Source organism: Mandrillus leucophaeus, unplaced genomic scaffold (genome assembly GCF_000951045.1).
Source record: "Mandrillus leucophaeus isolate KB7577 unplaced genomic scaffold, Mleu.le_1.0 Scaffold15, whole genome shotgun sequence".
In the NCBI taxonomy this organism is placed as follows: domain Eukaryota; kingdom Metazoa; phylum Chordata; class Mammalia; order Primates; family Cercopithecidae; genus Mandrillus; species Mandrillus leucophaeus.
In genome coordinates, this window is record NW_012101476.1 from 7,966,278 (window position 1) to 7,979,009 (window position 12,732).

The window sequence follows — 12,732 nt, forward strand, 5'->3', positions numbered from 1 at the left end:
AACCCGGGAGGCGGAGCTTGCAGTGAGCCGAGATCAAGCCACTGCACTCCAGCCTGGGCTACAGAGTGAGACTCTGTCTCAAAACAACAACAACAACAACAACAACAACAACAACAACAAAAACTGATTTACCTGCAGGAAGGCTAGAGGCATTTCCTCTGCTTGGAGCTTCTTCTCTCCTTTCTCTACCTGGCTGAAGTTTACTACAGTTGGTGCTCTGTATCCTCTGGAGTTTGGTTCCAGGATTCCCCAAGGATACCAAAATCCAGCGATGCCCAAGCCACTGTTATAAAATAGTGTGGTGCGGTCAACCCTCTGTATCCACAAGTCTCCTTCCACAGTTGGTTGAATCTGAGAATGTGAAACCCATGGATATGAAGGCCAACTGTAATCTTCCTGGGCTCCGCTTACACACAGTCCTCTGGGGGGATTTCCTGGACCCTCAGACGGGATTACACGCTCGGCACTCGGAACTCCCACAGTGTTTTTTGTGTACCCTCTCTGTATTTCTGTATTAGCACTTGCCCACTACAGATATTGTTGTCACAGGTTCCTTGTCTGTCTCCTGTACGGGACTGATGGTGTCTGCTTTTGTGGTGCTGCCGCCTCTGACAGAACCGGGTACAGAGCTTGCGTTTGATGCATTTCTGTTGGATGAATAAATGCATGAATGAAAGGAAAAGAAGTTCAACTACAGGTGAGTTTGGGGATGTAGGAGAGGAGGAGATGAGGAAAGAAACGTGGCAGGATTTGGCCTGATAGTGAGTGTGCACTGCAAGCAGTGAGAAGGTGAAAATTCCTTTGAAGATTTTTTTCCCTTTGAAGAGAAGCTGCTTTTTGAGGGTGAGTTGGCATTCCTAGGTCTTACTTAGATTATAAGGGGAAAAAATAAACAAAACCTATGTATCGCAGCCCAGCATGGTGGCTCAAGCCTGTAATCCTAGCACTTCGGGAGGCCGATGAGGGAGCAGTGCTTGAGGCCAGCCTAGAGAACAAAGCAAGGCCTTATCTCTACAAAAACTAAAAAAATTAGTCAGGCATGGTGGTGCACCCCAAGTCCCAGCTACTTGGAAGGATGAGGCATTCTCGCTTGGGGCCAGGAGTTTGAGGTTGTAGTGAGCCGTGATCACACCACTGCATTCCAGCCTGGGCAAAAAAGTAAGACCTCATCTCAATAAATAAATAAATAAATAAATAAATAAATAAATAAATAATTGCCTTATCCCTACAAATAGGCAAAATAAATCATTAAGGCAAATTTCAAACTTTCCCTTCTGCATATATGTTAAGTTTTGTAACAAGATCACCAACATTTCCGTAGTTTCTGTCTTCGCTCTTTAGAAAAATCACTGTTTATTTACAGAACATCCATCTACTTGTTAGACAAGTGATGTAAGCACAACCAGCATGCGATCACCCAGAACCCATTGGTTGAAGAAGGAGCTTTAGGCAAATAGAAGCTGCAGTGCCTAATTCTCCCATCTGGCTCCGAGAGTTTGCCATTGGCTCAGGTGCTGTGCCTTTCCGGAGGCTGGTTTGCTGCTGTGGGAAGGAGACAGGAGAGGAAACCACCATCGAGAGGCAAGGGCAAGCCTTGCTCACTCACGCCTTACCTCACCAAGCCAGCTGTCTTGCCTTTTGCTCTGGCCTGTGCGTAGAGAGCTCGGCCCACAGTTTTCTCCTTAATAGAACTCCTAAATGTCGTGCCATCCACAGTCCTAGAAAACGACAGAAGGCAACCAGTTGGTCAGAAAAATAATCTTTTTTTTTTTTTTTTCTTGAGATGGAGTCTTGCTCTGTCACCCAGGCTGGAGTGCAATGGTGCAATCTCGGCTCACTGCAACCTCTGCCTCCCGGGTTCAAGCGATTCTCCTGCTTCAGCCTCCTGAGGAGCTGGGATTACAGGCTCCTGCCACCATGCCAGGCTAATTTTTTGTATTTTTAATAGAGGCGGGGTTTCACCATGTTGGCAAGGCTGGTCTCGAACTTCTGACCTCGTGATCCATCTGCCTTGGCCTCCCAAAGTTCTAGGATTACAGGTGTGAGCCACTGCACCCAGCCCAGAATAGTAATCTTAGCAAAACAAACAAGAGCAAGCAAAGAACCCAACAAGGTTGATTTAATGAATGAGGGCAATGATCATTTTGTGTCTATAAGAAATAAGAAGGAGGCATTTGAATAGTTTATAGACAGGACTTCCTTTATTGATTGGATAGTGTGGCTTGAGAGGGGTTTGGTAGGCTCCCACCCTAAAACCTTTCCCTCATGTACTGTTGTTTGTTTTTAGATTTTTCCTCATTTTTGAATTTCATCCTTTAGATGAAGAATGGTTCTCTTTGGGTATCCCCTTCGAATGACAAATGTGACTAGGAGAGGTGACTGATAAATTCCGAATTATCTCGTTACCTTTGGTTCCGCAGGTCATTCTGTGAGTTAAGAATTTGGCACAGCTGTGGGGTATGCAATGGACCGAATGTTTATGTTCCCCACAAATGTGTATGTTGAACCTTACTTCTTAGGACGATGACATTAGGAGGTGGGGCCTTGGAGAGGTAATTAGGTCTCTCCTCAGGAATAGCCTTTAGTGCTCTCACAAAAGAGACTTCAAGGAATTCTCTCATCTCTTTCCATCCTGACTGAACCAGGAAATGGGCCCTCACGAGACATGAAATCTTTGGGCACCTTGATCTCAGACTTCCCAGCCTTCAGAACTATGAGAAATACATTTCTGTTGTTTATAAGCTACCCATTTTATGGTACTCAGTCATAGCAGCCTGAGCTGATGAAGACAGACTATTATGCTCCTCTGCAAGGGTGGAAAAGAATAGAGAAAAATCGGGGAAGGTGCTGGTGCGTCCACTGCCAAAGTGGTGCTTCTCTGGAAACCATCTCCCTTGGGGACCTCTGTCTTCTATTTGCACCTCGTCTCTTTCCACCATACTTTTAGCTGGCTAGCAACTAATCCTTACCAAGTAATGGTTGGTCAGAGAGGTAGAATCCAGAATTTTGGAAGTAAATGGAAACTTCCAGTACTCAAATGGGCAGTGTCTTTTCCAAAGGAGCAATTTAGAAATGTGTGAAGTTTGGGTTGTTGAGATGACTCGGAAGTGCTGCTGGCATTCGTGGGAGGACACCGAGAATGTTAGTCATCCTGCAATGTGAAGGACAGCTCCACTGAAGAATTTTCCTGCCCCAAATGCCAACAGCACGTGTGTTGAAGCACACTTCTGGGTTTGCCCCTTTAGATGAGAGACATCAGACCCCAGGAGACAGGTGACTCTTGCTCAAGGTCACGCTGCTGGTCAAGGCCATCATGCTTCTATCAAATCATAACTAAGTCCCAAAGGCCAAGGAGTCTTTAGGACAAAGGAAATCATCTCCCATAGAATATTCAGGATCTTGACAAAAAAGTAGAAGGGATATTTTGGCTAGTACATAGGTCTACACAGCTCATTTTAAGTTGTGATAATTAAGCAGGTATCTTCTCTGGTCTTATAAATTCAGCCTAGAGCAGAGGGAGATAAAAGGAAATGCATGTTTCACAATTCTGTCCTTTGTACTTCAAATCTTCTATGTAATGAAATGGTAAAGAAAGAACAGAATGAAAGATGGAATAGTATGGCATAAAAAAAGGAATGAGGTCATGTCCTTTGCAGGGACATGGATCAAGCTGGAAGCTATCGTCCTCAGCAAACTAACACAGGAACAGAAATTCAAACACTGTATGTTCTCACTCATAAGTGGGAGTTGAACAATGAGAACACATGGACACAGGGAGGGGAACATCACACACCAGGGCCTGTCGGGAGGTAGAGGGCAAGGGGAGGGAGAGCATTAGGACAAATAGCTAACACATGCGGACAAATAGCTAACACATGCGGGGCTTAAAACCTAGATAACAGGATGATAGGTGCAGCAAACCACCATAGCACATGTATACCTATGTAACAAACCTACACATTCTGCACTTGTATCCCGGAACTTAAAGTGAAAACAAAACAAAACAAAACAAAACAAACAAACAAACAAAAAACAGAAATAACAGATCTTTAGAGTAAGTTCTGATTATATGGTTTAAAAATAGGAATTTACTAAAATAGTTTTCAATGTCATTTCTAGACATGGGTTCATATAATACCACTACAGAAAAGCTTTCCCTTCTCCCTTTGCTTTTTAGAAAAGGCAGACAAAAAAAGCGATACATTTTAAAGCCAATTCAAAGGATACCAATCAAAGTGACACAATGCCTTTTTCTGCCTGCTTGGTTCTGTTCGGAAAATAGAGTTCACATGACTGCCAAAGTGCATGGTAGTTGAACCCTTTACTGTTTATCCACAGTGATCACTGATTACCCTGGTGTATGAAAGACAAAAGTGGATGAGAAGTAACTCAACCTAACGTCTTCATAAAAAAAATAGCCAGACTTTATGCATGGTACTTTGCTGTGTTCTTGGCAACTTAAGAGGGACGTTGACCACTTGGAACATACTCTGGGGTGGCCACCTTGATATTTGGACATAGAAATCATTCCACTTAGAGGAACAGAGAATATTTAACTTTGATACATGAAGGCTCCAAGTGGATAAGATAACTGGCATTAACTGTTTGGAAAGTATTGGAGTAGTTTAACATTTTTTCATTATGAAAAATTTCAAACACACGGAAAATAGAGGGAATAATATGAGATGTCCATGAAACCATCACTGAGCTACACCATTATGAATACTCAGCCAATCTTAATTTGTCTAAACTCTCAAGCTTTCCACCTCAATTGTTAAGAAGCCAAGCTCAAGGCCGGGCACAGTGGCTCACACCTGTAATCCCAGCACTTTGGGAGGCTGAGGTGGGTGGATCACGAGGTCAAGAGATTGAGACCATCCTGGCTAACACGGTGAAACCCCGTCTCTACTAAAAATACAAAAAACTAGCTGGGCATGGTGGTGGGTGCCTGTAGTCCCAGCTACTTGGGAGGCTGAGGCAGGAGAATGGTGTGAACCCGGGAGGCAGAACTTGCAGTGAGCTAAGATGGTGCCACTGCACTTCAGCCTGGGCCACAGAGCGAGACTCCATCTCAAAAAAAAAAAAGCCAAGCTCAGATGGCACATCATTTCATCTATGAACACTTCAATATGTATTTTGTAGAGAGCTTTTTAAAAATTCATGTGATTATCACTAGAGACATTGGGTAGAAAGTGGAAAATATTTAAATGAAGTATAAGAAAGGACTCTTAACAGAGCTGTCAACCACTGAGTTGATTGCCTTGGGAAAAGTGAGTTTATCATTAAGGAAATCATCACACACTTGTAAGTGGTGTTACAGAGGAGGTCAAGCACTGGATAAGTAATTGGATTTAATCTGTGGTTCTCAACTTGGTTTTTTTTTTTTTTTTTTCTACAGAGAAACATATGAAAGATGGCATTGACCTGCTGTGCATATGCTCTTACGTGGTTTGCTATAAGCCAGAGCAACCCAGTATATTCTTCTCCTCCCAAGAAAGTATATTAAAATGCAAGTAAGTATGAGGTTGTTACCATAGAGATAGACTTAAGTTTGCTTTAGCTTATTAGAAACAAAAAGCAAATAATTCACAAATTCTAATGCTTTCAACAGGAGCAAATTATTGGGACCAACCTCACAATGACCCTTGTCATCCAGCCGGTCCACAGTTCTGGAGGTAAGCGCCACTGGGAGAGTTGACCATGAAGGCCCACTCTAACTATGAGGGGTTTTGATTCTGTGAATAGAGCATCTACAATTTCTGGCTCTACACAGAAGTTACTCACATGGAGAAGTTGGAAATGAAGGCTCCTTTGGGGATCTGAACATCAAACACGACATTCTGAGGCTGTGGGGAATTGTTCACCACTTTGCTCTGGATCATGGTAGTAGCCATCCGAGAAGTAATAGTAGACTGGACTTTATAGCTATAAAGAGTTACTTGATCAGCCTCTTCCTGAAATTGGCAAGAAAGCATAATGGTACTAATTGAAAAATCACACAGAACTTCATCAAAGTTAGAAGAGCATTTGATGTTAACAGCACTATATTTTCCTTGTTTTACTAGCAGAACAATTCCGAGGCCTTGATAAGGGCAGAACTCGGGTGTTGTTAAGCATTCTCCTAACTTCTTGGAACACCCAACGAGCAGAAGTCTGCCTTCGTTTCAAGATACTTCGAGCTAAAAGGCATTTTCAGCCCTGTGAGTCTATAAATAATGATTTTTCAAAAATTAGAATATACGTAGAAAATGGTTGTGGGAAGCCAGATTGGATTGAGGAAGTCCAGGAAATAACTCCAAATGCAGGACCATCAGCTGGGGAAAGGATACTGGATTGCGAGGTTGAATCTTCCTCAACAATACCCTGGTTGTATCTTCTGTTAAGGTCAGACAGGGGTGCTGTGGGGTGGATACACACATGTGGCCTCTACCAACCCCTCTTACCGCTCTCTACCTTCTTTAGTCTCCTCTATTACAATTTCATCTGCAGTCCTTTTCTCCTCCCTCAAGTCAAAACAAGTTAGGAGAACAGTGATGGGTGTAAGCAAGGGGCATTGATCTTGGACCAGGCATTCTGATATAAGTATTGGTCCAACACTCTGGACCTCCTTACCCAATCGCTACTGATTTAAAGCAGCTCCAGTATAAAGGATGTCATATGTAAGTGTTCTCAAAGGCAAGGTCCTAGAAACCCATGTCTTTCAGGAGGTGACTGAGAGCTGCAAGCTCCTTCAGGTCTATGACAACTATGGGACCCATTAGATTTCGCCTTTTTCTCCAAAAGAATTGACTTGTCTCAATACCAGGTCTCATTCCCCAAACTTTGTAGTCCAACATTAAACCTTTTGACTAACCATGCAGCTCACCTCAAGCTAAAATAAAATCCAGGCGAATCTACGTGTCCTTCCTCCCTCTGAAGTGTGCACTTCTGGCCGTTTCTGCCAATTCAGGGCAGGAAGCACAACATAAACCACTTCCTCAGGTTGTTTTCTTGCCACAGGATGGTCTACTCTGAACATCTCAGGGACCTGGGCCATTTTGTATTTAAGAGTTCCTTCCCACGGGCACTCTTTTATTATCCAAAGCTGTCAGGTGTCATACTTTAAATCAAAATGGTGTCGGAAGTGATGGCTCACACCTGTAATCCCAGCATTTTGGGAGGCTGAGGCAGGCAGATCACCCAAGGTCAGGAGTTCGAGACCAGCCTGGCCAACATGGTGAAACCCCATCTCTACTAAAAACACAAAAATTAGCTGGGCATGGTGGTGCATGCCTGTAATCCCAGCTACTCAGGAGGCTGAGGCAGGAGAATCTCTTGAACCTAGTGGGCAGAGGTTGCAGTGAGCTGAGATCGCGCCATTGCACTCCAGCCTGGGCAAGAAGAGTAAAACTCTGTCTCAAAAAAATAAAAATAAAAACGTAAAAATAAATACTTAAAACGGTTAAGTTGGAATAAATCCATAAATTTATACAGTGGGATGGAACCTATGTTATATGGCAAAACTCAAGAAAATCAAAAGAAGGGCCCCTTCAGCCCTTGGTGACTTCTCTCCTGTCTGAAAAGACTGCACTCTTTAATGCTGAATTTTAGAAACACTTCCAAACAGTTGGGCAAGGCAGTATTTCGAAAGTCAGGTAAATACTCGGTGACGAAGACCAAAGAGACACCCAGATTGATTTCCTGGGAATTATTAGCAGGAAAATCATTCAATCTGTAACAGCATCAAAGTCAACTTACCATTATTTCTCCCGATTCTCCTGGAAGGCTTCTCTGTGAAAGGAAGTTAGACAATCATTCTTCAACTGTATGTCACTTATTACCTTGAGGGCCAAAACTGTTTTCTCAGTCAAAAAAGAAATTTTAGTTTTCTTCACTACTGAGCTGTTATTCATTCACTGAAGTTGAGACATACATATTGAACATTCTTGGAAACTATTTTCCCATTGGTGAGTTTCTCAACACCTTTCTTTACCAATTTTGGTGGCGTGCATGTCATTCTTGGATATAATGTTAGAACAAGTCATTTTTAAATAAAAATATACAACCAAATGCATCCTGGGTGGTGTATATCCCCTTGATGCTATTTACTGTTTTTTACTCTGTCAAATGGAGACTTTGAGTCTCCCCTTCAGATCTCAGCTCCGGCAGAATTCCTCCAGTGAACATCTCTAATGCCCCAAGACTAGGCCGGTTTCCTTTACTAAGTGTTTTCGCAGCAGCATATCCCTTCCTGTAGCGCACTCACCTTGTTTCATAATGATTCATTCTATTTGAGGGATTATTTAACTCAAGTCTGTCTCTTCCTTTAAACTAAGCTACATAAAAGCAGGGATTTTCATGTATTTCCTCCGCGGTGTAACCCCAGAGCCAAACACAGTGACTGGCACCTAGAAGATTCTATGCTTGTAACCACCATGCTAGGAGATTATCCATACACTTGACTGTCCTGTGGAAAGGAACAAAGGCGATTCCCTTGACTTTGAAAGTGAATGGCTTAAGGGTGGTGGGTGAACATGTAATGTTTGGTGAGCTGTTAATAATAGATCCAAGAAGTCAGGTGTTGGATAGAAGCTCAGCTCGCCTGATTCAGGGTGAACTGAGGTTCTGTGCTATGTGACATGGTAAAGTCAATGGTTGACCTCTTCTTGTAGACTTCTTGAATGCAATGCTCAATGACAAATCTTTCTCTCTTGTGGCTAAATAAATCGTGACATGAAGTCTTGCTTATTGGATTTTAATATTATTGGTCTAAAAAAAAACCCTGGATTTTCAGAAAGTAGAAAATTCATACCCATACAAAATAAGACATTGATCAGCTTAGAGTTTGCTGCTTCCGTAAATACCTCCTTTCTCAGCATGTGGGCTCCATGGGGAAGGAGCCAAGCCCTTCCTGGTGTTCCAGACTACTCATCCCCTTAATTAGAGGGTTTTGTCTATACTGCCGCTGGTGGCCTCCAGGACTGCAACTCCCAGTGTGGCCAATTCTCCTTTTTAGGTGCTCTCAGAGTGACCAGAGGAAGGAGATTGTAAGGCTGCAAGGGGAAGTGTCTGTCATCGCTAAAAGAAGAAAAGTCTTCCTAACAGGAAATCCTTCCCCATAAGGCAGGAAGTAATTTCAGAATCTTAAGTGTTGAAGAAAACACATAGCCATGTGATATCTTTTTTTAAATGGAGTGGGGACAGGGTCTCCTTCTGTTACCCAGGCTGCTGCAATCATAGCTCACTGCAGCCTTGAACTCCTGGGCTCAAGCGATCCTCCATCTCAGCTTCTCAAATAGCTGGGACTACAGGTGCATTCCAGCTAATGTATGTATATCAGTTGGGTGGCGGAGATAGGGTCTCACTGTGTTAACCGGGCTGGTCTGGAACTCCGAGCCTCAAGTGATCCTCCCTCCTTGGCCTCCGAAAGTGCTGTGATTATAAGCGGGAGCCACTGTGCCAAGTTACGTATTCTTTAAAGGGCTAACTTGAGCATTATGGCGTGAAGGCTGCTAAGCAGCTGTGTGAATTTCCCTTTTGATTTCACCTGGATGATCTCTTCCACCAAGGTGTAAGAGCACTGGACCCTTCTGTGCTAAAAAAACACTCTTAAGAAAATCTAGCAGAAGGCATCTTAACACTTATCTTACTTCTTCTGCCATAATCTCTTTCATTTCCCCGACCCCCCGCCCCTTTTGGAAGTAAAGCTTACAATACCTGATATCTCTGGTTCTCTGCCACCAATTGAAATTTGCCTGGGGCCAGTTCCACAAGATCTTCATAGTCTACAAACTTAAAAAAAATTAGGATTTTAACTTTTTTTTTTAAATTATACTTTAAGCTCTGAGGTACATGTGTACAACGTGCAGGTTTGATACATAGGTATACATGTGTCATGTTGGTTTGCTGCACCCATCAACTCATCATTTAGCTTAGGTATTTCTCCTAATGCTATCCCTCCCCCAACCCCCAGCCCCCCGACAGGCCCTGGTGTGTGATGTTCCTCTCCCTGTGTCCATGTGTTCTCATTGTTCAGCTCCCACTTATAAGTGAGAACATGTGGTGTTTGGTTTTCTCTTCTTGTGTTACTTTGCTGAGAATGATGGTTTCCAAAAGATCTAGAGCCAAAGAGATAGCTGTTGGTATTCATTATTTTATATTCTTTCCTCTACCTCTGGGCAATCACAATTTTGTATAAAATGATTTCTTTAATATATTTCTATTTGCTGGTTACGTCTCAGAGGTGTACAAATGGAAGGTAGCAACACCTTCGCATTTGTTGGACACGGAAATTCATTTCTGAGTTTGCCCGCGGGTAGCAAGACAGGGATCAAAACAACCCAGTGATTAGGTGGGTGTCTGGGGAAGTAACTGGGTAGACCCTGGAGGCATTTGCAGTGTCTGACTGGACAGACATGAACCATACATCTCCCCCAAGTTAAAAATGTAGGTATTTTCTAAAAGGAATGCCAGTTAGAAATGACTGAAAAAGCACAAACGCATTTGGATGTCTTAGCTTCCATTTGAGATTTCCAACACACTCTGGTGACTTTTAAGTGTTGGAAAATATGATAGTTTGAAAGCAGACAGAGTGATATTTTCCCTCTGTAAATATGCCGTCGTATTCTCTGGCATTTTTGTAGGTAATCCACTCTGCAAGTCTCATAAGCCTTCGCGTTTGCTGGGATGTTCCCATAACACGTTTTGCTTTTCTGGCATAAAAATAGCTCTTGTATGACTTTCAGAAACAGACTTTCAGTCCAAGACTTTCCTTACATTGGAGACGGCTAAGGGACAAAAGTGGAGACCTACACTCCGTGGGAGTTATTCTTGTACTTTTCCACCCTTCTTTCTGTCTTCCCCTTTAATAGGAATACTGAAAGTGTCCTTCTTACAAGTATCACTGTTCACTTAGGTATGGAAAACAGTGTGCTTTCATAATGACTTTTCTTACACTCTTAGTAAAAGAGTGATAATATTTCTTCGTCATCATAACAGCTAATAATGATGAAGCACTTACTAGTCCAGGCACTCTGCTAGAGTTTGCACTGTGCCGTTTAATTCTCAAAGCAAACCTTTGGGTTAGGTCTATTCTTACCCCCATTTTTTTAGATGAGGAGTGAGCAGCCGTGCTCCATAAATGCTACACTCTGATGCCTGCCCACTGAGCTTGACTTAATTCTCATGCAAAAGCTGTGAATGCTGTAAAAGGTAAATACACATTCCAGTAATTATAACAGTAAACACTTGCACTCAGATGAATTTTATCTTAAGTTTCCATTACACACAGAATAAGGCCATTGAATAGCAATTGCAATAGGCTATTTACTGAGCTGATGAGCAGGCCGACAGCAAGGAGTGATCTGGAAGTACTTACTTCAGAAAGTCCATTGATGGGGATTTCGAAGCCTGATACTTCAGAAAGAAAGAGGCAGATGAAAAGGCACGTGAGTCGTTTCATTTTGCTGGACAGTTTTGCCAAAGCTCCCCAGAGCAGATGGCCTGGGGAGGATATCACTTCTTCCTACTGAACCAAGTTCAAAGGAACAGCAGAGGAGGCCCGTTCGCTTTAAGAAAGAAGAAAAAAGAAGAAAAAAACTCTCTAACTTTGCTCAAAATTGGGACAAATATTTGTTCTGGAGCTCAAACTTGAGCTGTGGGGGTGGATCGAACACCCAGAGGTTATTCAAACAGCAAAGTCAGAAGCAGTCGCTCACTGCGAGGACAAGTCAGGGGCAGATGGATGTGCTTGAATGTTCTTATGTGCTTTTTATTTCTTCTCTTTTTGGATTTTGCTGATTTCTATTGATCTTAATATCAGAGAGACCTAAAGATAATTGTCATCCTTTCTAAAGGACCAAGTGCAGAACTATTCCCAGAAACAAAATCCTTTGATCTAAATTAAAGCAGAAAAAATGTAGAAAAAGTGGGAGAAGACGCAGAGTGGTTGTTCTGAGCAAAGAATTCATTGTGCGCGTTTTCCCCATCTCTCTGATGACTGATTACCTGTTACCTATAAAGAGCCAGGCAAGTGGCTGTGCAGGATACTAGGGCAGATCTTCAGTGAGGATGCTTCGTGAATGCCTTTGGTTAAGGTAACAGTGTCTGTCCTGCTGCCCCCATCAGCCGGGCTCAAGTCAGTGGCAAATCAATACTCCCCGGTTTCGGCATTGGAGTGCACTGGTGAGATCAAAGCTCATTGCAGCCTTAACTTCCCCCGGCTCAAGCAATCTTCCCACCTCAGCCTCCAGAGTAGCTGGACTACAGGTGTGCACTACTGTGCCCGGCTATTCTTTGTAGAGATGGGATTTCATCATGTTGCTCACCCTGGTCTTGAACATCTGGGATCAAGCTATCTGCTCGCCTTGGCCTTCCAAAGTGCTGGGATTCCAGATGTGAGCCACCATGCCTGGCCTCCATCCTGGTCAGATTCTATTTTTCTTGCAACGAACAGGAAATGTAACTTCTTGGATGCAGCAGTGAAATAGGAAGCTCCAGCTGTGGGCAGAATTACAATACAAGGGAGGTTGTCTCATCCTCAGGACCAAGCACCCCAGGCCAACTTCTGGGATCCTGGAGCTCCTTGCAACATTTAAAGCCCAATTTACAAGGCATGCAACAGAGAGTTATCTGCACTTTCCTCCCTAGTTTCCCCTCAGTCTTTGAAATTGCACAGCCGTGTATCTGCTGGGGAAGTATAACTTCTGAAATAACGGCAGGGAGAAAACAGATTCTCCCCTCCCTTGCCTAGGT

At 43.1% G+C, this 12,732-nt stretch overlaps 1 protein-coding gene across 1 annotated transcript in view; it reads right to left on the minus strand.

Moving 5' to 3' along the window:
* Positions 1 to 11,734, minus strand: part of ITIH2 (inter-alpha-trypsin inhibitor heavy chain 2) — a 57,069-nt gene extending 45,335 nt beyond the window's left edge. The window contains exons 1-5 of the mRNA XM_011974949.1: positions 11,357 to 11,734; positions 9,697 to 9,771; positions 7,738 to 7,770; positions 5,785 to 5,954; positions 1,613 to 1,718 (exon numbers count right to left, since the gene is read on the minus strand). Of these exons, the coding sequence (XP_011830339.1) occupies positions 1,613 to 1,718; positions 5,785 to 5,954; positions 7,738 to 7,770; positions 9,697 to 9,771; positions 11,357 to 11,440 (468 nt within the window). The 5' untranslated portion in view covers positions 11,441 to 11,734. The remainder of the gene's footprint in view (positions 1 to 1,612; positions 1,719 to 5,784; positions 5,955 to 7,737; positions 7,771 to 9,696; positions 9,772 to 11,356) is intronic.
* Positions 11,735 to 12,732: the final 998 nt, after the last annotated feature.